General features: G+C 38.1%; 3 protein-coding genes across 4 annotated transcripts; 2 read left to right on the top strand and 1 right to left on the bottom strand.

Annotated features, from left to right (window-relative positions):
• Positions 1-1,255: 1,255 nt before the first annotated feature.
• LOC107599706 (protein FAM171A2-like) lies at positions 1,256-9,222 on the top strand. Its single transcript, XM_016291391.1, has 8 exons — positions 1,256-1,494; positions 2,077-2,304; positions 3,384-3,476; positions 4,004-4,156; positions 4,306-4,485; positions 4,675-4,788; positions 4,901-5,027; positions 5,266-9,222. Exons 1-8 carry the CDS (start codon positions 1,398-1,400, stop codon positions 6,830-6,832), a joined length of 2,559 nt encoding a protein of 852 aa, XP_016146877.1. The 5' UTR covers positions 1,256-1,397; the 3' UTR covers positions 6,833-9,222.
• Positions 9,223-12,108: 2,886 nt separating this feature from the next.
• On the top strand, positions 12,109-15,771 carry LOC107599704 (dephospho-CoA kinase domain-containing protein-like). Its single transcript, XM_016291390.1, has 5 exons — positions 12,109-12,282; positions 12,642-12,754; positions 14,076-14,279; positions 14,368-14,455; positions 15,426-15,771. The coding sequence occupies exons 2-5, from the start codon at positions 12,643-12,645 to the stop codon at positions 15,709-15,711; spliced, it is 690 nt and encodes a 229-aa protein (XP_016146876.1). The 5' UTR covers positions 12,109-12,282; position 12,642; the 3' UTR covers positions 15,712-15,771.
• Positions 15,772-20,476: 4,705 nt separating this feature from the next.
• Positions 20,477-26,022, bottom strand: LOC107599703 (C1q-related factor-like). Of its 2 annotated transcripts, XM_016291389.1 has the most exons (3): positions 25,067-26,022; positions 21,434-21,650; positions 20,477-21,303 (listed from the first exon to the last, which is right to left on the bottom strand). In XM_016291389.1, exons 1-2 carry the CDS (start codon positions 25,706-25,708, stop codon positions 21,471-21,473), a joined length of 822 nt encoding a protein of 273 aa, XP_016146875.1. In that variant the 5' UTR covers positions 25,709-26,022; the 3' UTR covers positions 20,477-21,303; positions 21,434-21,470. The 2 variants fall into 2 exon arrangements, with proteins under 2 accessions (XP_016146875.1, XP_016146874.1); XM_016291388.1 differs by having other exon boundaries at positions 20,477-21,650.
• Between the last annotated feature and the right edge of the window lie 622 nt (positions 26,023-26,644).

Raw genomic sequence — 26,644 nt, 5'->3', positions numbered from 1 at the left:
CCACTCCAGTCCATCAGTTAACATCTTATGAAGTGAAAAGCTGCATGTTTGTGAGAAACAAATTCATCATTAAGGCTTTTTAAATTTAAGCCATCACTTCTGGCTAAAATACGAGTCCGATAACACTTCCGAAGTTGGACTTCATGTCAGTAACTATAAGGGTTTGAGTCAAAATCCAATAACACAAAATTAATCTTTTTTGGTTTCAAACGCCTAATTCAAAACTTTCTTAAAGGAATAGTTTATCTGAAATGTAAAATATGCTTAAATTTCCTCACCCTTTGGCCATTAAAGATGTAGATGAGTTTGTTTCAACAGAACAGATTTGGAGAAATTTAACGTTACATCACTTGCTCAGCAATGGATCCTCTGCAGTGAATGGGTGCCGTCAGAATGAGAGTCCAAACAGCTGATATAAACATCACAATAATCCACAAGTAATCCACACCACTCCAGTCCATCAGTTAACATCTTATGAAGTGAAAAGCTGCGTGTTTGTGAGAAACAAATTCATCATTAAGGCTTTTTAACTTTAAGCCATCACTTCTGGCTAAAATACGAGTCCGATAACACTTCCTCCAGTGAAAAAGTCCATATCCTGTTGTCCTCTCACATCAAAATCCACCCACATATTTGTTTAGATTGTTTTGGACTGTTTTTGCTTGTAAACGTTGCTTGATCTATGCATATTTCTCTCCTGAATAAGACATTTTCACTGGAGAAAGCAATATAATGGATAGAGGACGAAGCTACGATTTAAAGTGAAAACGTCTTAATAATTGATTTGTTTCTTAAAAACACGCAGCTTTTCACTTCACAAGATGTCAACTGATGGACTGGAGTGCTGTGGATTACTTGTGGATTATTGTGATGTTTTTATCAGCTGTTTGGACTCTCATTCTGACGGCACCCATTCACTGCAGAGGATCCATTGCTGAGCAAGTGATGTAACGTTAAATTTCTCCAAATCTGTTCTGTTGAAACAAACTCATCTACATCTTTAATGGCCAAAGGGTGAGGAAATTTAAGCATATTTTACATTTCAGATAAACTATTCCTTTAAGAAAGTTTTGAATTAGGCGTTTGAAACCAAAAAAGATTTTGACTCAAACCCTTATAGTTACTGACATGAAGTCCAACTTTCCGCGGTCTTCTCTATATGTAATCAGCACAGATTCCCAAAACAAACAGTAGATAGGCCTACTACAAATTTGCTGTAGGTTTATTTAAATGTTTGTCCACGCGAGGCCGCTGTTTTTCCTCTTCCACTGACAATGAGAGGCGGCAGCAGCGCAGCATCCCGCATCACACTGAAGGATGCTGGCAACCATGTCTGAAAAAACACACACACATCCACATATGGCCGACGAGGTGAAAACAGCGATGTAGCTTTGAAGATGCCATCCTTTTTCGTCTCTCGTTTTCTCTTCTTTATATTTTTTTCCGTTTTTAAAGGGACAGCTGGTAAATCGATCCCTGAAAGGGAAGCTCTCGGTGAGTAGAGAATAAAGGGGCGCATAGCGGGTCTGGATGAGGGAGCGGTGGGCTATTTTATGCCCAAAACATCGAGCAAGCGAGCCAAATGCTACTGCAAAATCGTATTATTTGTATGCATCGGTCTATGATTCCTGAATGCAAATTCTGAAATGCAGATTTTGACGAATGTTACTCAAAATGCATCGCATGGCTTTATAGACAGAAAACAATAAGTGCACATTATTGGAATAGCACATTTAAGCTTTTGTGTGTATATCAATTATACAAATCTAAGATTTGCTGAGGCCCACTGACTGCTGATTATGAATGTGCTAATTTATTACTTTAGCTGTCTATATTGTTTCAGAGTGAGTTGTGAATGCTAAATGAAAGCTACCTCGTATTCTTTTTAATGAGAACCATGTATTTATCTGTGTTAAAAATCTAAGATATTTCTATATGCATTTAGTCTTTTAGTGTGCCATAGATCTGGTTATAATTGAGGTTTCTTATTATTGACTTCTTGTTTCTGAATCTAAACGTGTCAGAAGATGTTCTTGCTATGCATCTGGTCATATGAACTTGTTTTATCTCTCTCAGAGGTGCAGGTGAGGGTCCAGGTGTTTGACAGCGGTGATCTTTCACCCCTGGTCAACGCTGCTATTGCTGTTCGTGGTAACCAGACTCTGCTGGCACAAAGCAAAGCAGGCAGTGATGGCGTGCAGGTCGTCAGCTTCCTGTACCGCACGGGAACATGGGTAATCATTACAGCATCTCAGAGAGATTACCTCACCAGCTCAGTGCCATGGCACGCCAGCCGTTTACCCTGTGAGTAAACATTAATGTGAACTGTATAAATTGTGCATTATACATAAGTTGCATCTTGTTCGGAATCTGGCATTTTTCTTCATTTTGTGTCATAAATTCTTTGTATTCAATGTTTCAAAATCAGAGCCGATCCTCCCTATACGCAAAATACGCAAGCTGCGTAGGGCCCCCGAAACACCAGGGGGCCCCCTTGCTATCAAAGATGATTTAATTTTAGTTTCGTTTTTTAATTTGGCCAGCGGTTATGAAAACATGAATGATAATTTATTTTAATGCGATGTGCTGTCGCTCTTTCTACATAAAAAAAAGTCAAATCATGTAATGTGAATGTCGTACAGTCTTGCTTGAGACTAAAAAAACAAGTTGAAAGCTTTCCGAGCCGCGGAAGAGACTCTGATTGAAGAGTCAATCTTTTTGACAACCTGATTTCTTTGTTAGCTCAGGTTTTGTTTTTCTTGTAGGCCTCATTGAACTGAGCTTATGCATCTCATGCATGAAAAAAGCATTATTTGTGGATAATTTTGGCAATGTTTTCTCAAAAACTGGAGGTGTATAAGCTAAGATCTGACTGCCTATGATCAGTCAGTTCCAAAAAGAAATGCAAAGCCTGTGCTAATTGGTAAAAAGAAAGTTGATACAAAGACTGAATCCAACATCTGATAATAATATAGGTTAACAAGAAATTTATAAGCATTTATTTGTAGGCCAGTCATTTTTGGCCGGGAACACCAACTGTAACAAGGTTGAAAAATGAACACATTTTTTGGGGGAAGTTATTATACACTGTGAGAAAAGACAATTTTAGTCCAATCCGATAACATTAACTACCATTTTCGGGAAAAAGAAAATCCTCTCTGGACCAAAATGACCAGAACACAACATGAGGGTTAAACAATAGGAAAAGAAAAAGCTGACTTTCTCAGACTTTTTGTACTGCACTGTCATTGTCACATCGACCATTTCTGATATAAGTGAAGTTTATAATGACATACTTTAACATGCTGTTCTCTCTATGGCATAACAGACATTTATGCCTATTTTAATTTACTACCTTTTTAACACATCTCTGTCTCGTTTAGTATATGCCTCTGTCAGTCTTTACCTGATGGCCCAGAAGCCCGGCACACTGATCCTATATGATGATGTCATCCAGGTGTTTCATGGCTCCCCAAGTAAGAAAACATCAATGCCTTTTAAAACAACTTTATATACATACATACACACACACACATACATAGATGTAAACGCATCTATTGTAAGGCAATCAGTGACATGCCTCGTAGAGGCTTACATTTCACAAAATAACAGAACATAGAAAGTGTATTGCCTAAGTGGCAACCAAGCTACATAGTGCAATCATTGCATTACATTTAGACATTTAGCAGATGCTTTTATCCAAAGCAAAGATGCCCTACACACATTGGAAACTGGCATAAAGGCATTTCTATTCCAGAATACACTCATTAGTTCCCAAGCTTAAGAATTCAATCTATTAATCAATCGGAATAATGTTGGTTTCCACAAAATTTTACATATCCATTAGAAAAATTCCACCACAAATACCTTTGATTTTTCAAGAATTTTTTTAGGCATATTTAATTAACTGAATTTGATTATGTAGCATATTAGTTAATCTCTCTAAAAAGGTAGTATGGTAATGTTTCTTGCACTTAATTTCTTTTACGGTTTTAACCTTCAGGTGGGCGGAGCCAGCCATGGCTTCAGGTTCCAAGGCGGAGCCTACAGTTTAACTCCTCCTACACAGAACTGACTGCAGTTTTAACAACAGCCAGAGAGCAGAATGAAATTAACTCATTCCCTTACCCACTCGCTCTGGAACCAAACAACACAGGTCCAAAAACCATTAGAATCTTTCAATATAAAGATATTTAAATATTTGAACCATAATAAATGCTCCGTACGAAGCAACTTGTATATAAGAGAGTCTTGCTATATGAAATAGAGCTATAGATAATATAGTATATTTATAATGGTTTTAAGGAGGAGAGAATGGCTGGACGGACCTGACAACAATAGCAGCAGTCAGTGCACAACTGTTTGACCGTGAGGGTCGAGCGGTTGAGGTCAGCGAGCCAGTTCACATCTCTGTGCCTCTGCCTTCTGATACTCACATGCGATCTGCCACCAGCATACCCGTATGGATGTACGACACCAAGACAGGTACTCACAATGCTTGAAGGCATGCTTTTATTTAGCAAAAGTAGAGTGTGTAACTATACAAATAAAAAACGATAATGTATTGTCCCATCTGTGACAATGGAAGTGCCTAAGAAAGTCCTGCTTAATCCCAGTCAATACTAGCTCTTCACTTTGGAAATGCGGTAGGAATGCTATGCGTTTGTTCTCTAGGACTATGGGTACGAAACGGAACAGGATTTATCACTCGAGAGGGATCGCAGTTTACGTGGGTCTTCACTGCCTCCCAACTTGGCTACTGGATTGCAGCTTTCCGTTCTTCAGCAGGTAACTTACTCAAATGCAATTGCACTGGTACATGCCACAATATACACACTTGTACCTCAACAAACATGGAAATGTGCACAAATGCTGATCGTGCTTTGTATTTGAACACTAGGCTCAGGTTTGTCTCACCCAGGCCTGAGGGACATCACAGCCTATCACACCTTCTTCCTGCTGTCCATCTTGGGATCTCTTGCTCTGTTGGTACTAGTCTTGCTCTGTGTCCTACTCTATTATTGCAGGTGTGTACTAGTTTGTCTAAATTATGTGTAATTAGAAGCAACATAGGCTCATTGGAAAGACATGTGTCTATTTTGAATGTGACATTTCACTTCGAAAATTGTTTGAAATGTGCAAGAAGCAACATAATACAATTTTTTCCGTCTGAGCTTGGGTTGATTATAAGATATATTTCACAAGGTTACAGTAAATGACTGTTTCTGAGAGTGCTTTTCCTAAATATCATCATCTATTTTCTAGACGAAGATGTCTGAAGCCCCGACGGCAGCAGAAACAGGTTCAAGCTCCATCTGCTTTGAACGGATCCAAGCGGGACCAAGGCACCTCCATGTCCCATTTGAACCTCATCTGTGGTGGCCATGTTGAATCTGCTGCCTCCAATGGCAACTTAGATGCCAACAAATCAGAGGGATCCCCATCCCATGCCTTTAAGAGTGCTCGGGATGAGTTTACCAGGCACATTCCTGCCCACAAGCTTCGGCACTCCTCTAAGACCAAGCAGTCCAAAGGAGCCCAAAAGAATGCAGAGAGTTTCCCCATGAAGGTACATCGATCCACGGATACCAGCAATCTGGATAGCAATCTTCTACATGATGAATATGGACGCAACTATAGCCCTGACGACAAGGATCACGACTATCGCCGGAGGCACGTTGTCAATGATAACCGTGGCTACACATCCGACCCACCTTCTCCACCAACTGTTGACAAGCCACCGGAGTATTCGCAGGTTTTGCAAGGGCCGGATCACCTTGCTCGCCCAACGTCGCTTAACACGCAACCAGGTCAGATTATATTCTGCAGCTCACTGGATCAGATGAAGGAGAACATGTACCGTTCTATGGTACCCACTCTTGTGATCCCGGCCCACTACATGAGGCTTTCGTCCGAGTTTGGTGCCACAGATCAGGGTAAAGATGGGTCGAACCAAGCGGACCGAGATGGACAGAGTTTGCAAGGAACAAGCAGTGGGATTCAAGGCCAAAACCATCAAGGCCAGACCCCTGGTTCAGGCCATACAGAAGCCCAACAAGGTGATTCTCCAGCAGGCTCTGATGAGAGTGTTTGGCCCCCCGGTGGACCACCAGCACCAGTTCACTTCCCCGTTTTGTTCAATGACTCCACCATCTCCCAGATGAATGGGGAGCTGCAAGCACTTACGGAGAAGAAGCTTCTGGAACTGGGGGTGAAGCAACACCCTCGTGCTTGGTTTATATCACTCGACGGACGAGCCAACGCTCACGTGCGCCACTCCTACATAGATGTAGGTGCCGATCTCAGCCACAGTGGAACACATAGTGGCAACCACAGCGCCCAAAGCACGTTGAGCGCCCCTGCCGAGAGTAGTAAAGACCGAAACATAGATACAAGTCTCCAAGATACCCAACATGAGCGCAAGTCCGCATCCAGTCGCAAGAACAAAGAGGAACACAACGGAAGCGGACGCAAGGGCCATGGAGGAAGTAGCTCCAGCAGTACAAGTGGTGGGAAACACTACTCCAAACAAACCTACCATGACCCTCTGGACCTAAGTGGAGGAGTGAGCCGCATGGGGGCCAGTTCTCCACTGGAAAACCCTTTGACCCCTCTTTTGGATGACGGTCCCGAGGAACCCAGGTGGTCTTCAATGCCGAGAAGGGGTCGAAGTCGGGGGAACAGCTCACGTAGTAGCAACAGCGAAACGCAACGTGACTCTGTCACCAGCCCAGAAGATGACAATGACCTCGATGACAAGGATGAGAACAAGAAAAGTCCCTGGCAGCGCATTGAAGAGCGCCCCCTCATGGTGTTTCATGCCAAGAAGTAGAGCAAGAAATCAATCCCAGCAGCTGCCGTGAATAATTGGACAAACTAGAGATGTGTTCAAATTGATAATGACTGTTTTACAAATGTCACCCAATGATATTTTCACGGGCTGACTATTTGTGTTGTTATAATTTAATAGACGTTTCCAAAATGATTGTCATGCTTTTGGATTATTTTGGCTTTCTATGACAATATATTTTCACTGATCAATTTGAATGCATCTCAGGGGTCAAAGAAATCAAATTTGGAGGCATCATACCATCTTAGTGTTTTGCACACCAAGAATCACATTAAATTCAAGAACTAGTTATAGTGAAAAGAACGCCATTGCCGATGGAGGAATACAAGATACCAAACAACAGGGCGAGTACATTAATATAAAGCACAACTCAACAACACAATATGCTGGTCTACAAGAGGAAGACTTTGTCTTACAGTCTTTCTATTTCCAAGCCAATCAAACTCTTACAAACAACTGCATCCAAAAGTACCCAAGTACCTTTTCACTCCCAATGGCTTTGTGATCGACTTTTTGAATGGAAGGATTTCGCCAAAGCTTGAGTCTTCAATATGTTGGATCAAGGACTAAACGTTTAGAGACCCATTTTCTTATGTTCCGATGCAGTATATTCCTTGGTATCTCTTCCTAACTTGCTCGTTCTTCCTTCGATATTATTTTGATGTCATTTCCTCAATCTTTCATACTAACTTTATGTGTTATGTGCATTGCCAATCTGAAATTTACAGTTCAGATTTCAAACATTCCAGATTTTTTACCGTTAGTCCTTAAGTAGATGAATTAAAATTAAATTAACAAGGCTTAATGTTCACATTTATGTGTGGTGTGATGTGATGTTATAGCAATTTTGAAGTCATTACACAATGCATTTTCGATTTATTGTATTATATGTTATGCAGATTTGTATAGGAAAAGCTGATTCCAAATTAAGTTGCTCTTCCCCAAGGACCCAAATTTCACTTACAATGAAAAAGCATCGACTGTAATACAGTAGATATTAATGTACATTAGCATTTTCAGTCCGCTTTTCATTTGTTTTAAATGAGCCATTAGCATTTTGTGCATTTGTATGATAGCCTATATGTGCATGAGATAACTAGTATAGGACAACAGATTTTTTTATGCCTACAAATTAAAATAGACACTATCAAAGCATGAAGATGGATATTAGATGCATCTGATACTGATGCCTGATGGGAAGAAATTTGCCAAAATGTTTAATTAAATATTATCTACGAGTTTACAGGCCAGTGTTTGGCCAATGTATTTCCATCCAAACTTTTCCAACGCTGTTAATATTCACATTGTCTGCATTGCATTGACTGTGACAAAAGTCTGACTTAGATCATTTTAATAAGCCATTCAAATATTAAAAGCTAATAATTTATGACACTTCTCAATTGTACTTTTCAAATTTTTTTTTTAGCTATTTACTATTATTTTTCTCATGTTTACCATTATTAAAACAAGCACAAGACACGTCATTTTTAAAGCAACATTTTATGAATAATTAAGACAAATTTACAGGGTACTGTACGGAGCATGAAGACTGAGACACTGAACTATTTGACGACTATCAAGCATAATACAAAGAGACTTTTACTAAAATAGCTCTGCTCATGCTGATCTGGTGCCAATCACATGTAGAGCAGTGATTAACGCTGTCTCTTGTGATGATTGTCAACTAACTATAAATGATACCACGGTTGCAACATGTCTCATGTGTCATTTGTTTTGCAACCCTTCATAACTTCCTTATAATAACTGAAACAAATATAACTGGAGCTGAGATTAAGTACTGGATTGTCTTTTACAAAGTTGGCGATTAAGAGTAGGAGTTAACATCTAGCATAAACCGTAGTTGTGGAATTCTCCAGAGGATTTTAGTACGTTTTATATTATATACTAGGTGCTGACACCTTTAAACCCTACATACAGTCTCAATGTCTAAAAACTGACCCATAATTTAACAGATTTTAGATTTGCACACTCTTTTTAGCGCGAGTTTCACTCAAACTTGCTAGAACTGAAATCAAAGCCATTCTCTTCCTCTGTCTGTTTATTTTGTTCACAGCCTGTGGGTAATTTACACAGGAAATATCAATATGCCTTTGTCAATGTACATTTATTACGTGATGTGGTGCTCTGAATTTCCCTCTGTACTGTGTAAATATTTCTCTCTTTGACTGAATATGAACATGACTCTGATGATATTATGATGTTGTTTCCATTGTGCACAACAGCTTTGCTTAATTGTTCGAAAATCATGTCAGATGGAACTTTTGCAATTTTATAATTTGTTCATGATATCATAGAAAAAGAAAAAAAATCACTTGTGAAATGGTGAATGTTTTCACTTCTGACGTGCCCAAAAGTCATGTGCTATACAATAAAGAAATTCCATTTCTTTTCCTTAATTTCTGTTTTTATTAAAAACAAAACTCAAAGTAGGAATCCTGAATCTTTTTAACCCATGGAATACTGCAAATGTAAACATAATTTTCAATCTTTTGTAAGTATTAATATTTTAGAATTTTTAGTAGGCATTTTTAAAACGTGTACCGGTCACATATAATAACAAAAGTCATTGTAAAGAAAAATTGCATTGATGCAACAAGTTATTTAGCAAGGAAAAATTATACATAAAACATATTAAAAGAGTGAATTCACTTTAATGACATCTGACATTACCTGTAGACCAGATATTACCTACACGCAATTCACATGCTTTTTTGCACTAAAGTCTAGCATGATCTGGGTGATGTTTGATCCATAAAATAATTTTAAAAAGGAAGAAATCAAGGAAAAAATGCATATACTTAATAAAATATACAAGTTTAATAACCTTCAATTAAAACCACAATTAAGAGACCATTATTAGATGTGTTATCATAGACCAGGGGCCGTATGTATAAAGCAGCTCAAAGTATAAAAGTTTAGTCTTAAGTGTGTCAAAATTCTAAGAATGACGTAATTTTACTCTTATTCCTAGACTTAAGAATAAGAGTGATTCATAAAGGTTCCTAAGTGTTAAAAGAAGTCTCCTAACCTAGTTAAGAGTAATAAGATGGCAGCAAAGAGGAGACGACAAACACTTTCCAGCGAAAATATATTGGACTTATATGATCATTTGGAGTTGATAAAAACGATAATAAAACGATACAAACTTAATTGTATTTTTTTGTAACCGATAAAGTAAAAAATGTAATAACCTCTTCCACTCAACATGTCGATGCTCTAACAGCAGAAATGAAAGTAGTAATACATTTTTTTTTGCTGGAAAATTGGAAAAATGCAGCAATGCACCGGTGATGACACAGTAAGCAGGTTCTTACATATTGTGGCACTAACCCCACCAAACACAACAGTGGCCAAAAGTGATGTTTTGATTTTTTTTTAATGACCCCACATTTCACTTAAACCGTTAAAATACAAAAGACAAAACAACACTGACCAGTGTTGCCAACTGCTTTCAATTGAAAGAAGCTAAAACTGGTCACTTAATGTTGCTAGATGACCTCATAAAGGCGAGTTCACTGATCTATATTTATATTTATGTAGATCAGTGAACTCGCCTTCATGATGTCATGGGAGAGTCTCGGAATGTAGATAACGTTTGTAATTGATTTTGTTGCTAGGCTTTTGAAAAAAGTCTCTAAAGGGATGTGGAAGTCACTAAAGAGTGACAAAATCACTAAATTGGCAACACTGGCACACTGACTACAACATACGTTATTTACGTTTCATTGGTCCTCTTGTTTTTGCATGTGTTCATAATTTCTTTGTATGATAGCATGGCCAAAAATTATGACCGCACAATTTGGCTTGTTTCATTGCATTATTATCACAAATAAAACAACTGACTTAAGCAACTATGCAATATGCTTACAAAATCTTGCACATTTTTGTTTTAAATAAGGGTGATGTCGTCAAATTTCCTAGGCCGGCATCACTTTTGGCCACTACTATATGGCAGTTTATTGAATTTTCAACTGACCGCCAAACCATACTGCAAAAACAAGCCACTTTTGTGAGGATTGTGGGCTTTCCTGGAGTTATTGGACCCACTGATGGAACTCATGTTCACATCATTGCTCTAACTGTAAATGAGGAGACATACCATTAAACAAAGCATTAGTAATAATCTGTGATAATTTTGCACAATGCAAAGCATTTAAAAATACATTTAAATTAAAATATTTTAATTTATTAATTTATTATTTGTCTTAATTAAATGATTTTATTGTAGTTAAATTAAATGATTGGTGTTGTGCTGCTGTGACTTTACATGAGCAGGCTCACTATTGGCTGATTCAGAGGTCGAGGGCAGCCATTTTGTAGTCCTTAGTTCACAACACTTAAGTGTCACCTCAGTCAACACTTAAGAATCAGTCTTAGACTTTACTGAAAGCTGCTTTTAGCGTCTTTATAAACGTATCCTACTCTTAGACAAGTCCTACTTTTTACTAAGAATTTTTTGACACTCAAGTCAAAGCTTAAGACTATTCTTAAGAGCATTTCTAAGAAGTTTTATACATACGGGCCCAGGTCTGAAAATTACTTAGGACCCCTGGCCTACAAAGTTATATACTTTTGTACCTTTTTTTTTTTTTTTTATCCGTAAAAGGTGCATATTAGTACCTAAAATGATACATATTAGTATCTTTGTACTTGACTGTAGAGTTTCTAGCTCTAGCTAATTAAACATGGTCAAACTTACTAACAAAAGCCTTTATGCTCACTTGAGGCAAACAAGACCAGCTTGGTTGACCGCCTTGGGTGGTAAAAACATTATTTGTTTTTAACCTCTAGGTCACACCAGAAGTGGCATAAGAAAACTGTACATTGCTTTGGATAAAAACATGAACTCAATGTCAAAATAGTGCAAGGATGTTCAATACAGCCTCTTGGAAATCTACCATTTCTACTCTTACTCTAAATTACCGGTCTGCCATTGCATAAATAGTAGCCTACCAAAGATGACATTAAACTAGTTTGTTGGTTCAGGCAGGCGTTAAGCAATCATTATAAATGGGAGAAAATGTAGACTTTCACTTAAAATCGTATACATTCCTATCTTTCTTTATGAAAGATAATCAGCGTTTGCTGAACACCCAGAATTAGCTGTACATACCACGCAGCAGATTTGACGTTGCGCTCCAGGCCGCGTGGCGGCGCTGATTTGACGCGTTAGATTCGTTTACAACGAGGAGGAAGAAAAACAGGTCAACGTTATGTACACAAATAATGGGATTATATTTATCTAGCATTATTACAGAGTCCTCAAACCCTTTCGATACTTTCTATTAAGCTCCATGTTTGTGGTTTAAGGTTTCTTTGCGGCTCGTCTTTATTTTCGTGTGTAAGTTTTCTATTCAGAAACGCGTTTGTAATGTCTGTTTGCAGCATATGAAGTAGGTCATTGCTGTTGGGTAAGTGCGCTTTCTGCATGTTTTTAACATTTTAAAATGTCAATACTGTTTATTACCATCGTTGATCACATTATTATTGTGCTATGAGTGTTTTTAACCCAAGCAAAATGTTAACTAATTTAACTTAAGTTTTAACACTCAATGTCCAGCTATAAACAAGACAGCCATCATAATGTAGGTCGTTGTTATTATTAGAAATATTACCTACTACTCTTGTATTTAATTACATATTTATAAACCCAAATTTGAAATGTAATTCCAGTGGAGGCCGCTAGAAGGCGCCACTGATCAATGTTCCCCAGCCACATACTGTATAATTATATGTTAGGGAGTAAATGACCATGATTTGTGTTTTTCAGCATGTTTCTGGTGGGTTTAACTGGAGGCATCGCCTCAGGGAAGAGCACAGTGTCTTCACAGCTGAAAGAGCTGGGCTGTCCTGTCATCGATGCAGATGTGGCTGCCCGAAAAGGTGTTTAGTGCTGGTGGTTTGTCTTTAGTACCATTTTTTTGTAAAGAAATTCATATGTAGGTTTTTGTGTTTTGAAAAAATGTATTTAAAGAAATCATTAAAAAAAAGGTAGGTACCATTTAGAAAACTAATTTGAAGCATTTAAACATAAAACAATCATTAAATGGGTCATGACTTTGGGTCCTAACTTTTATTTCTTTACATTTTGTACTGTTCTCTGAGGTCCGTTTATAATGTTATCAAGATTTTTAACATCAAAAAACTTCATAATTTTGAAGTAATGGGCTATTTTCTGTCCTGTTTTCGCTCTGTTTGAATAGGTGTGGTGGATTGTAGACTCAGAAGTAAATGCCCACTGCTCTGATTGGATAACAGCTGTGTATGTTTGACAGCTACATCCTTCATAGATGGACGCTGCTGTGATTTAGGTTAAAAAACGCATAAATACTAAGTACATATCCAACGATCTGTAATAACAGACAAAGTAATAGTGAGTACGGAATAAAAACAGTAAGAGCGATATTACTGTCGGATCCAATATAGTCGCACAACATCGTCTTTTAGTTTCAATCTTTCTGAAAATCCTGTGTCTAATTGTGCCTTGTTTGTAAACTAATCTAATCTAAGTTCTTACTGATGCGGTCTGGATCTTCAGTAAAAATAAAGTTCATCCACTCTTTCCTAATGTTGGTATCAGAAGGAAGGCGATGCAAAGACAGTTTTTCCACAGCTTGGCTCTGCACAGCGTCTTATTGTCTTCAAAGCATTTTTATCGTTTGGTTTCTGTGTAGACCTGCGTTTGCCTCGTTATTTACACTACATGCTTGAATCGGTGGGCGGGGCTAAACAGGCAGTGATGTAGAAGCAGGCATTGATCTTCTTCTGCGGAGGCGGGGTTTAGCCACACTACTACATCATAAAGTGGCACATTCCACAACCTGTCGTTTTGGCTTCAATATAAGCCGTTTTTAAAATAGAGAGAAAGTTCAGAGTTCTGAAACTTACAAGATGTTTTATTTCTTATATGTCGAAAGATCAAGGGCATTTTTATTTAATGTCGTTTTTTAGATTTTAAATGAATGAAAAATAAAAAATTCAATTACATTTGAAATCTTAAATAACTTTAGGAAGTGTGTGTATTCTGAATTTATTTGTTATGAAATTAAATATTAAATAAATACAATATATAAATGTAATAATTATAATAAAATATTTTTTAAATAATTAAGTGAAATATATTTAAATATTATTACGTATAATTTAATATACATTTATTAACTTAATACGTGCTTTATTTGTGTGATTTTTCTTTGTGCATCAGTGGTGGAGCCCCAGAGCCCAGCGTATAGATTGATCGTGCAGCACTTTGGACAGGAGATTTTGTTAGACAATGGTGAGATTGACAGACAGAACCTGGGGCAGATCATCTTCTCCAGCCCCAAGAAACGAAGACTTCTGAACTCCATCACACACCCAGAAATACATAAAGAAATGTTCAAACAAATACTGCTGTACTTCATTAAAGGTACACTCACAATTGCATAAAATCAAAGAAATGATAGAAGTGTGTGCCAAAATCTCATGAACTAATGTTTGTGTTTGTTGTTCTTTAGGCTACGGGTATGTGGTTTTGGATGTGCCGCTGCTTTTTGAAACACGACGTCTCACTCGTTTCCTAACCCACACTGTTGTCGTATACTGGTACGATGTTCATTTTCTCTTTCTTGGCTTGCTATAACATCAGTCAGATTGGGTTGAATGCTTTATAGTGGACCGTGTGTTAATTTAGTTTTTAAAGCAGATGTCAAAATAACATTGAAAGCAGGGTCTTTCAGTGTTATTTTAGAATTATTTATATACATAGTTTATATTAATATTTTTAATTATTTTCAGTTTTCTTTTTAATTTTTGTTTGACTAATTTTATGTGCTTCTTTAATTTTTATTGTTTAAAATATTTCTATTTCTTTTATTTCGTTATTACATTTTTTTATAATTTAGTACTTCAACTTTTCAGGGATGGAAACATTTCTCATTTTTGAAATTAAAAGTTTTATAAAAATTTGTAATCTCACATTTATATTTTATTTCAGCTGTGTTTCAGTTAAAGGTGGCGTTGTGTAATTACTAAAGCATAAAAATACCATAGTACGTTTGCAGATATTTAGTAAACATGCCAAGTTCACACACAAGGCTACAGCCAGTTATTCTACCTATGTTGGAATGACTGTTTTTGGTCTGTGTGACTCCGCCCACTGCCAATTTACCCAATAGTATTTCAAAAGCCCTGGTTGCCAGTTGGCAGAAAACACAGCATTTTGCAGCCATGGAAGCCAGTAAATGAACTGGGTCAGAGGTCACAGATTCTTCCAGACCTAAAAAAAAAAGCTCAATGACCAGAGGAACATTAAAACGCGGATAAGTCAACTCATCAGCTTATAGTGTAAGGCTCGTTGCCTTCCATTGACAGCTGCACTCGTTCCTGTTGTGTGTCCTCAATCTGGCAACCTGCATGTCCAGTCTGAGAAGGAGGGCTGGAGAAACAACTCTTTCCAATATTTTTAATTTCAACCAATGTCAATATTACATAAAGCACCTTTAACAGTTTTAAATCATTTTAGTTAACAGTTGTAACACTGGGCTCTTCACCTCATGAGTCTGTATTTTGGCAGTGATCCGGCGACGCAGCTGTCCCGCCTCACGCAGAGGGATGGCCTGAGTCAGGAGGAGGCCGAACAGAGGATCGGCGCTCAGATGCCACTCAAAGAGAAGCGCAGACTCGCCAGTCACGTGATCGAGAACTCGGGCTCTCACGAGGACACTCACAGACAGGTGCTGCGGCTGCACACCAAGCTCGAGGACTTCATGGAGTTCCTGGTCGTCAGGGCTGTCGCTGTGGCAGCCGTCGCCGGGCTCAGCAGTCTCTTTTTATATACAGTCAGACTGCTGGTCTCTTAGCAAACATACAGAACTGCTTTCACAACAATGGCAATAGGACTTAAAGGGATAGTGCACCCCCTCCAAAAAAAAAAAAATAATTCAACATTGTCAGCATTTACTCATTCTGTATGGTTTTCATTCTTCTGTGGAAGATTTGACAACAAACAACATTGGACACCGTAGCTTTCAGTTTATGGACAGAAAACCCCCCCAATATTTATTTTTCATGTTCCACAGAAGAAAGTTTGTCATATAGGTTTGGAACAACGATGGAAACATTTCTCATTTTTGAAATTAAAAGTTTTATAAAAATTTGTAATCTCACATTTATATTTTATTTCAGCTGTGTTTCAGTTAAAGGTGGCGTTGTGTAATTACTAAAGCATAAAAATACCATAGTACGTTTGCAGATATTTAGTAAACATGCCAAGTTCACACACAAGGCTACAGCCAGTTATTCTACCTATGTTGGAATGACTGTTTTTGGTCTGTGTGACTCCGCCCACTGCCAATTTACCCAATAGTATTTCAAAAGCCCTGGTTGCCAGTTGGCAGAAAACACAGCATTTTGCAGCCATGGAAGCCAGTAAATGAACTGGGTCAGAGGTCACAGATTCTACCAGACCTAAAAAAAAAAGCTCAATGACCAGAGGAACATTAAAACGCGGATAAGTCAACTCATCAGCTTATAGTGTAAGGCTCGTTGCCTTCCATTGACAGCTGCACTCGTTCCTGTTGTGTGTCCTCAATCTGGCAACCTGCATGTCCAGTCTGAGAAGGAGGGCTGGAGAAACAACTCTTTCCAATATTTTTAATTTCAACCAATGTCAATATTACATAAAGCACCTTTAACAGTTTTAAATCATTTTAGTTAACAGTTGTAACACTGGGCTCTTCACCTCATGAGTCTGTATTTTGGCAGTGATCCGGCGACGCAGCTGTCCCGCCTCACGCAGAGGGATGGCCTGAGTCAGGAGGAGGCCGAACAGAGGATCGGCGCTCAGATGCCACTCAAAGAGAAGCGCAGACTCGCCAGTCACGTGATCGAGAACTCGGGCTCTCACGAGGACACTCACAGACAGGTGCTGCGGCTGCACACCAAGCTCGAGGACTTCATGGAGTTCCTGGTCGTCAGGGCTGTCGCTGTGGCAGCCGTCGCCGGGCTCAGCAGTCTCTTTTTATATACAGTCAGACTGCTGGTCTCTTAGCAAACATACAGAACTGCTTTCACAACAATGGCAATAGGACTTAAAGGGATAGTGCACCCCCTCCAAAAAAAAAAAAATAATTCAACATTGTCAGCATTTACTCATTCTGTATGGTTTTCATTCTTCTGTGGAAGATTTGACAACAAACAACATTGGACACCGTAGCTTTCAGTTTATGGACAGAAAACCCCCACAATATTTATTTTTCATGTTCCACAGAAGAAAGTTTGTCATATAGGTTTGGAACAACGTGAATAAACGAAGACAATTAAAATTCAGTCAAAAAACAAAGAACATGATTTTATTGTTGTCTAAATCATTTTTATTTGACGTTTAACCTCACTTTTTTCCTTGATATTCTGACCTCACCACTGACAGCCTGAGCTACATCTGTGAAAACGCTATAAAATTCTGTAATCAACACAATTACTGCGATATTAGTCTTAAATGTACCATACTGTACTGTATAAAATGGAACTATGACAACAATGCTACTTTTACCTCAACACACTTTCTGTTTAAACATTGTGAATTCACGCATACATTTAATGGACCGAATGTATTAATATCTTCTGCTGCTCTTTGTTAATGTCAGATATTTTAATCTATATCTGAATTAAACTGTCACATGATCTGTTGCATTAAATTCATTCTTTGTGATGCTAAATGACCCATCCAGCAATATGCATATGTAAAATATATACATGTCAACAGGAGAATCACTTTGATGTCAGCAAAAAGCACAAGTACGGTTCAGTAGATTTTCAGGAAAATTAAGCAAAAGTTTTCCACACTCTAAAAAGCAGGGTTATTATAATTAAATAAAACTAATACTTTGTTTTTACTAGTTTAAAAAAACTAAACTAGTTAATTGTAATATAATGAAGTAAACATAGGCGTCCCACAGACTGGACGGATGACAGTTAAAGGGTTAATAAATAATATTTTTGACTTTAATAAAACCAGTTAATTTACATGTTACCATTTTTTCAGTGCATGTGATTTTTTTTTTAAAGGAATTACAGGTTTGGTTGCCGCAGCTCCACTTTTTAAAGAGCATTTATGCATGTCTCACAATATGAATAATATACATGTACATCAGATGGACACAGACAAATATGACAGTTTTGAGTTCTCGCTCTCTTTCGTCGTCTTCACTCAGTCCTTCATCTTCAGGGTTGGCCTATGGTGATGTTCTCTGTCTTTAATAAGCTGTTCTTATGCTAACACAGAGTGACGCGGACCAGCGGCCCTGGGTAGTAAGACCTCTGTGTGTGTGTGTGTGTGTGTGTGTGAGAGAGAGAGTGAGAGGGTCAAGGTTTTAAGACTATGCATCTGTCTTTATGCAGTGGATGAGTATTGTGTGTGTGTGAGAATGCGGTCCTGTCAGAGTGCTTTAGTCTGAAACAAACAGAATCAAGTATCTGCATATCAAGAGCGAAAGTATCTAGAGTGAAAAGTACACTTTTTGAACACCGTCACTTTGAGAAATGTTATGGGTGAAATTCACAAAAACATCTGGGTAAACCCTCAAATATCACAAGCAACTAAATAAGAGATTATATTTTTTAGTTTTAGGACCATTTTGATTTTAAGATGATTGCGTTATTTGCATTCACGCTAAGCACATTTCCCCTGAATACATACAGATTTTTAATTAAATAATTTTTTCTTCGATTATAGTGGCAAAACAACAAATACTACAAAGATGTAAATTGTCAAATGTATTTATTCCTGTGATTTATTGCTCTGAGCTATTATACTTTGAAATTAGGAGTTAATTACATAATTTAACTGAGAGAGTTTTTCCATTATGAAAGCGCAGATATGGTGTACATTCTTGACGAGAGGCTCAAACATTTAATTTAAAAACCCTCAAGGGTGGTGATGAACCTCTTTATATCTACTCAAATGTTCTGAGATGGTTAATCTGTCCGTGGTTACAGAAAATGAAGTGTAGTGCGTGTCTCGGCAGTAGACCATGTCATTTAAACTTCACATCTAAACATCTTGTTGTTTACATAAGCAGGCCTCATCTCTGGCTTCTCCTCCCGGCGCTCATGCAGCTCCAAGTCTTTCTCTCTCTCTCTCTCTCTCTCTCTCTCTTTGTGTTGTTTTGAAACACTGATCATCTCTGATTAGGAGGAAGTGCTTCCCTCCAGACATGTGGCATTTCACACTCATTATACCTAGCTGTGATCGCGCCTCTTTTCTTTATCGCTAAAATCAGTCCTTTTCTCTCTTGTTCTGATTTCTTGTGTCTTTATAACAGAGACATCAACTCATTTATAAGGATTAACAGCCTATAGACTGGCACAGAAGGGGGATTTTGTGTGTGATTTTTTATTTTTTTAATAAATCGCAGTGAGCCTCTTGTGTGGCTTGCAAAGTTGCTGCCTTTAGAGTATTCCAAATCAGTAGCTGTGAGTGTTATCTAAAATTAAAATTAAATCCCTTTGATAACTGAAAGCTAAATACAGCTAAAAATAAAATAAATATTAGATGAAAAACTTACACTTGAAAAGCTAGAAATGTTGCAACTAACTGAAACTGAAGTACTAAAATGACTAAAAATTAAATAAAAAAATAAATGGCAATTAAATAAAATTACATAAAAACAAATCAAACTCACAAAAATGTAAAAACTAAAAAAGTTATGAGGTTGCATTTAAATGATAATTTGTTGAAAATGTACTGACCTCAGGTCATTCAAGATGTTAATGAGTTTGTTTCCTCATCAGAACAGATTTGTAGAAATGTAGAAATACATCACTTGCTCACTACTGGATGCTCTGCAGTGAATGGGTGCCGTCAGAACGAGAGTCCAAACAGCTGATAAAAACACTACAGTAATCCACAAGTAGTCTAAGTAATCTACAAGCTGCATGTTTGCAGATACTTCAAGATGTTTTTAACTTCAAACTGTTGCTTCCCGCTAAAACATGAGTCTCTATCCATTATATTGCTTTCTCTAGTGAAAAGGTCATTTCGTCTGAATCAGGAGAGAAATGCACAGATCAAGCACCGTTTACAAATAATAATAAAAAAACTGTTGTAAACTAATTTGTTGGTGGATTTTGATGTGAGAGGAGAACAGGGGATAGACGTTTTCACTGGAGGTGAAGTGTTGTTGTGGATATATTTTGGCCAGAAGTGACAGTTTGAATTTAATGATTTTTTTTTACAAACACACAGATTTTCATTTCACAAGAGGTTAACTGATGGACTGGAGTGGCGTGGATTACTTGTGGATTATTGTGATGTTTTTATCAGCTGTTTGGACTCTCATTCTGACGGCACCCATTCACTGCAGGGCATCCATTGGTTAGCTAGTGATGACATTTGTTCAAATCTGATGAAGAAACAAACTCATCTACATCTTGGATGGCCTGGGGGTGAGTACCTTTTTATTTTTTCAACTATTCCTTTGCGTTAGGATGCTTCCTTAGAAGGCAGCTGTCTATGTTGACAATAGATAACACAGCAGACACTCCACGCATCACTTTACAATCAGTCGAGTGACCCAAAGTGTTCGAAAAATCCCATTTATTAGCAAAAGCAAAAATCTTTAAGCTGTTACATTTAGATATTTAGACACATTTTACAGGTCATGACTATTTCGATATATGCAGGACATCATTTAAGATAGTGGTCGTCATCATCATAAACCAGTATCACTGTTACAGTTACAATGTATTATAGATCTCCTTTGTTAAGTAGTTACTTTTAGTGGGCTAAGATTTATTTTAATGGTAATATTAGCTAAGAAAGCCACATACTTCATAATTCATTGGTAAAAACAACAATGAACGGGTATAGCTTTAGCTATAAGCTGAAATGAAAGCTTAGCTTTATTTGTGTTAGTACTTCCACATCCACACAGCAATCACAAACAGATGCACTACTATGATTTACAACAGACTCTCAGGGACAAGGTGTAATTTACAGCAGTCAAAAGCAGGGGCATACACTCATTAAGATTTTAGGGTATCATTTAAGGTCATTCACTTCACATTATGTCGGAGACATTGATAAACATCAGTGCAGATTCACAGATTGATCATACACACTAAGACAACATCATAATGAAATATCAGCACTCACTTGACTGGGCTTTCGATCAATTATGACTCTGATGAAACCCTGAAGCCTGGCTCTCTCATTCTGGTTGATTTCATGTGTGTCTGTTGAAGGTTTTTGGGCAGATTCAAGAATCGAAAACCACTTCCTGTTGTGTTCTCGTTGGATCCAGGCTTTAAAACCACATGACTACTACAACAAAACATATAGGGCCATTCCCTTCTGGGGGGCATAATGAATCATTTGACCCTTTAAACAAATTATCTTGTGTTTTGTGACTCACTTGTGAGTGTATAGCTGTTGAATTTCAGGTGAAAATACCCTGCAGCAAACAAAACCGTAGAGGTAAAACAGAAATGACAAAGAAAAATAAGCAATCCTAAACATGTCTGGGGTGTTATAAACATCTGATTTACAACCTAAATCAATGAAGACCCCCTAACATCTCTTACCTACAGACTGAGACTGAACTCGATGACCTTTTGACCTCTAGTCACTGTACAGAATGAAGCCAGTGAAAGTGCTGTATTTGTTGCTGTTCCCGCCGTGCGCTTTCCCACCGTCCAGCTTGATGAAGATCTCGTCCCCGGGGTCGAGGTGCAGGATGACAGTGTTTGAGGCGTAGTCATAACTCTGATCCTGATCCTGAGCGATGGCACTGGCTCTCACCTGCAAAGAGAGGAAGAGAGACCTTCAGCTCAATGTGACATTTAATGCAGCTGTTCAGTTTTTAGACTAAAAAACCTGAAAGAGAGTGACTAATGATATTTATATATATATACTGTATCTTTAAGATTTTGGGATCAGTAAAGTTGTTTTTAACGAAATGAGAGAAGAATGCAATAAATTGGTCAAAAGTGACAGTCCAGACATTTATAATGTTACAAAAGATTTATATTTTAAGTATACTTGAAAGTTTTTTAAAATTCATTAAACAATCCTGGAAAAAAAGTATCACGGTTTCCACAAAAATATGAAGCAGCACAACTGTTTTCAACATAATAATAATAATAATCAGAAATGTTTCTTGAGCAAATCAGCATATTAGAATGATTTCTGAAGGATCACGTGACACTGAAGACTGGAGTAATGATGCTAAAAATTCAACTTTGATCACAGGAATAAATTACATTTGAAAATATATACAAAAATTAAACATGATTATAAATTATAATAATATTTCACAATATTACTGTTTTTTTAAACAAATAAATGCAGCCTTGGTGAGCATAAAAGAGCCTTCTTTTGAAAAAATGGTTATAGGTATATATATTTATACAGTCATAGACAGTCATATGCATTTTACATGAAAAACAGGTAAACAAATAATATAACTTTCATTTTTGGATGAAGAACTTCTTTACAGCTTTCCTTTAGGGGAGACTGGTGGGATTGAAACACTATTTTGTTTTTTTCATCCTGTTTATGCAATGCCATATCATCGCATTAATTTGATGACATACTGTCTGACTCTCAAATTACCAGCTGTGTTTTTTCCGGCAGATTAAAATGAGCTAACAATGTTTTCATGAATCTGTTTCGAATAGCTGATGGTTTATCTGTGCTTCTTCTAAAGCAGACCTTTTAAAAATGTAAATTATGAAAATGCGATCAGAAGTAAAGCTGGAGGCAAACAAGAACTGGATGTTCCTCAGTTCATTTAAATACAAGTATCCTACGAACGCAAATGTGGTTGCAAGCCTTAAACAAGTATTCTTCCTTCAAACAGGATTTCAACAATTCTGATAAAACTAACATGCATCAATATACAACGCAATGCAAAACATGAAAGCTGCACTTTTTAAAAAACACACCAAAACCAATTCATGCACGTTCTCATGGACTATAGCATCCACTACTCAAATCCAGACACCTTAAATGCAAAATGGTCACTTAACATCATGATTGAGCTAAAGAAACATGATTTATCATACCATTGCTGCCAGGTCTGCAATATGCAATTGAAAATGTGCTTTTTCTTTCTTCATTCAACTGCATATAACCTGTAATTGTATGCCTACTGCCTACGTAGAAAAAGGCTGTCAGGGGTTTTACCAGACAGCCACTGAGTGCCTTAAAAGGAACTTTGAAAAAATTGATGTATCAAGCTGTTTCTCACTGTGAAATGTGGGTTTGCATCCAGTCTGTGTCACATTCCCATCACATTCTCACCGCTCTCCTCATTATTTCCAACCTCTATAAATAAAACAAGCCACCTCCCCTTTGAAAGCAGTCAGGTTTGGCGAACAACTTTAAGTAGGTTTGAGCTAATGGGATAAAAAGAGCTTTAAGTGATTATTTGGGAGCCTGAGAGGATAGGCGATTTTGTCATTTACTTGTTTGATGGACAGGGACCGAAGTTACTCAGATATGAGGGCATCAGTCAGACGGTGAAATGCTGTCGCTGTGGGCCATCACTCTCTGCGCTCATATGAGTAACACAGCTGACTCAAGCACACAGCATGCATGGGTGTGTATTTTATACATGTCTGTATCTGTGTTTGAACTGATCTCCATCATGTGTGTTTCCATGTGAATGACAAAGCATGAGGGAATTATAATTAGAGCCCATAGCTAAAGGAAAGAAGCTAAAAGATATATTCAGATTAGCCATGTCTGCACAGTGTTTGTTTACAAATAGCAATATTATATATATATATGAGTGTGTGTGCTCAGATATGAGGGCATCAGTCAGACGGTGAAATGCTGTCGCTGTGGGCCATCACTCTCTGCGCTCATATGAGTAACACAGCTGACTCAAGCACACAGCATGCATGGGTGTGTATTTTATACATGTCTGTATCTGTGTTTGAACTGATCTCCATCATGTGTGTTTCCATGTGAATGACAAAGCATGAGGGAATTATAATTAGAGCCCATAGCTAAAGGAAAGAAGCTAAAAGATATATTCAGATTAGCCATGTCTGCACAGTGTTTGTTTACAAATAGCAATATTATATATATATATGAGTGTGTGTGTGTTTATAAGCCTTTTGAATTACGGGGACACTGAAAATGTCCTCATAAATCACCTTCTCCTTGTAATACCTATGTCATACCCATGTTATTATACAAATTTGTGTCCTCATAAACACACACACACACACACACACACACACACACACATATATACTATTAAAATGACTATTTATTAAATACTAAATATTTAAATTATGTATATATGTATATATATATATGTATATGTATACTATATAAGATAGTTATAAAGAGGTAGGAGCAGGGCTAACCATTTCTTTTACATTTGGTCAACTATATTTTTTCTCTGTAAAAAGTAAAACGCCTTAAAATGTTCCATTTATAAGCTGTTCATGATAATTATATATATAAAAAATATATATGTTATACACACACACACACACACACCTCTTAAAATCATGAGGCAGGCCTCAGTGATTATTCTTATGTGTCTGGCTTCTTTAAAGTATTTATTTGCGTGTGCAAAAGTGCCAGAAGGCGAGTATAGTATGCATAAACACACACACACGCAGCAGCCCTCCTGACTAGAGGCGAACTCTTGGTTCAGTGAAACCTTTCCTTGTTTACAGTTTAGATTGACCATAGACATGACAGAAGTTCATCTCAAACATGAAACTGACCTTTGCTGGAAAGCAAACCTAAATGCACTCTCTGTTACATATGGGATATCCTGATATGAATATTCAAATTGAAACTGGCTGGAATAGAATTATTTAGAAACTCGAGGAATTACATCCCAGTGGCAGTCTGTGTTTCGTCAGTGTTATGTAATGTATGAATTGCATATGCTGCTGGAATAATATGCATGTTGTCTTTCCATTAAAACAGACATAGACATTACTGCAATGTGAAACAGACCTATAGTTTTGGGACTGAAAAAGTTATCTAAATCTGCAGTCATTATAGATGAGTGTTATGCATGTGCTACTGTTACCATAAAGAGACATTCAGTTATATTAATAATAGTAAATAATATTTCAAATTCTCTTTAAAGTGTAGTAAAATACATCATTATTAATATTGTAATATTGTACTATAAAATTTTTTCATAAACCTCAGTACAGGTGTGTTAGAAGCAAAACTCTTACCTGTCCGTTTTTCAGGAGATCCGCCCACATACTGGTTCCATCTCCTCCTCTCATGAGGACATTGTACGTGAAGAAGTACGTCCCTGGAACCTTGCACACAAATTTCCCAGTCGATCCTTCGTAGTTATTCCCAATGTTTGTAACTATGTCGTCAAACCTCAGAACCTCATAGCCCTCCTGTGGGGTTCGCAGACCTGCGTAAAAGGCCACACGGGGTCCCATGGTATAGACAGCTGTCCCCATTCCAGTAGCTGTTCTTCCACCCAGAGCAAAGATGTCCGGTCGTTCTGTGTGGTTTTTATTTCCCGGTGGCCCCATTGGTCCTGGAGGACCTGGCTCTCCAGGTGGTCCTGGAGGTCCTGGTAGCCCTGGTTTTCCTTGGCGGCCGGGTTTGCCCTGCGGTCCATGGGCATAAGTGGGCAATGGGGGTCCCATGCTATGATCAGTAAGCGCCTCAGCTTCCAACTGCGTATTAGTCATTGCTGTGCCCGTACCGATACCAGCCATAGTGCCAGTTTTTTCCAAGAACGGATCGCAGACCATTCGGCAAGTGCCCAGCATCTCATACTGACCTCCGTTTTCACTGCTGCCCGCCAGATGAACCAGAATAGGAATGAGGACCACCAACACTAAGAGCAACATGACGGCCACGCCAGCCCCCAGCAGGGTCTTACGTCCCAGGCTGAAGTGGGAATGCGGCTGGGCCGCCAGCACGGAGCTCTCGCTGCAAGCCGGAATATTGACCTCTGGAAGTGAGAGGGAAAATGTTCCCTCAACGTCAGGTGCTCACGGAGAAGAGAGGGGAAATGAGAATCCCCTGGGATCTCAGATGAGTGTGTGTGTGTGTATGCTTGAAAGAGAGAAAGAGAGAGAGCATTCACTGTTTCAGCAGATGAGTGGAGAGAAGTGTTTGGGCGTTGAGGAAGGAAGTAGGATTGAGAGAGACAGAGAGAGAATGCCCTTCTAGTGAGTTTCTTTGTATGACTCAAAAAGGACAAGTGGGAGGAGGCTTTCTGCAAATGAAGAAACAGTGAGAGAGCGAGAGAGAATCAGAGAGAAAGAAGGGTATTTGGGGAAACCCAATGCCAAGTCCTTTAAGTGTGTTTTATTGTGCAGTCTTTTGAAATATGATTTGATTTTCCACTTGTTGAACAGCAAGACTCGATGGCAGGGTTTAGACGTGGTGGTTAGATCAAGCACGAGAGGAGAGGGAAGACGAGGAAGAAATAGTCTGTTTTCTCTGTCTGCGTGATGGTCAAGTAAATATGACAGGATGCATTCTAAGCATCAGTTAATTGAAACGGACACCTGCTGAGTGCAAGCAAAATGATTTTTCCGCTTTCCTCTTTCTCTCAAAACCGCCCTCGATGCATCCTGGCATCATCTCGATGCAACCTGGCATCGTTATGCAATTATGTCATTGCTTATTTATGTGCAGTAAACACATAGTAATTCTTCCATAGCTCACTCGGATTATGAGAACACGGGCTACGGTACCGGGCTACGGGCGTGCTCATAATTGTCTCATTTCATTAGAGATACAGTCGTGGCCTAATGGTTAGTGAGTCGGACTTGTAA

The sequence above is a fragment of the Sinocyclocheilus grahami genome, unplaced genomic scaffold (assembly GCF_001515645.1).
Source record: "Sinocyclocheilus grahami isolate Dianchi unplaced genomic scaffold, SAMN03320097.WGS_v1.1 scaffold270.1, whole genome shotgun sequence".
Lineage (NCBI taxonomy): Eukaryota > Metazoa > Chordata > Actinopteri > Cypriniformes > Cyprinidae > Sinocyclocheilus > Sinocyclocheilus grahami.
The sequence above is the reverse complement of the archived record's forward strand: the minus strand, read 5'-3'. Positions and strand labels throughout refer to the sequence as shown.

Bases quoted from the DNA above. Each gene is read 5' to 3' on its own strand.
- LOC107599704 (XM_016291390.1), top strand. From the start codon at position 12,643: ATGTTTCTGGTGGGTTTAACTGGAGGCATCGCCTCAGGGAAGAGCACA. The intron at 14,280-14,367 runs GTACACTCACAA...GTTGTTCTTTAG, and splicing joins ACTGCTGTACTTCATTAAAG to GCTACGGGTATGTGGTTTTG. The intron at 14,456-15,425 runs GTACGATGTTCA...GTATTTTGGCAG, and splicing joins CACACTGTTGTCGTATACTG to TGATCCGGCGACGCAGCTGT.
- LOC107599706 (XM_016291391.1), top strand. From the start codon at position 1,398: ATGCCATCCTTTTTCGTCTCTCGTTTTCTCTTCTTTATATTTTTTTCC. The intron at 1,495-2,076 runs GTGAGTAGAGAA...TATCTCTCTCAG, and splicing joins CCCTGAAAGGGAAGCTCTCG to AGGTGCAGGTGAGGGTCCAG. The intron at 2,305-3,383 runs GTGAGTAAACAT...TGTCTCGTTTAG, and splicing joins GCACGCCAGCCGTTTACCCT to TATATGCCTCTGTCAGTCTT.
- LOC107599703 (XM_016291388.1), bottom strand. From the start codon at position 25,708: ATGTTGCTCTTAGTGTTGGTGGTCCTCATTCCTATTCTGGTTCATCTG. The intron at 21,651-25,066 runs GTAAGAGTTTTG...CTCTCTTTGCAG, and splicing joins ATCTCCTGAAAAACGGACAG to GTGAGAGCCAGTGCCATCGC.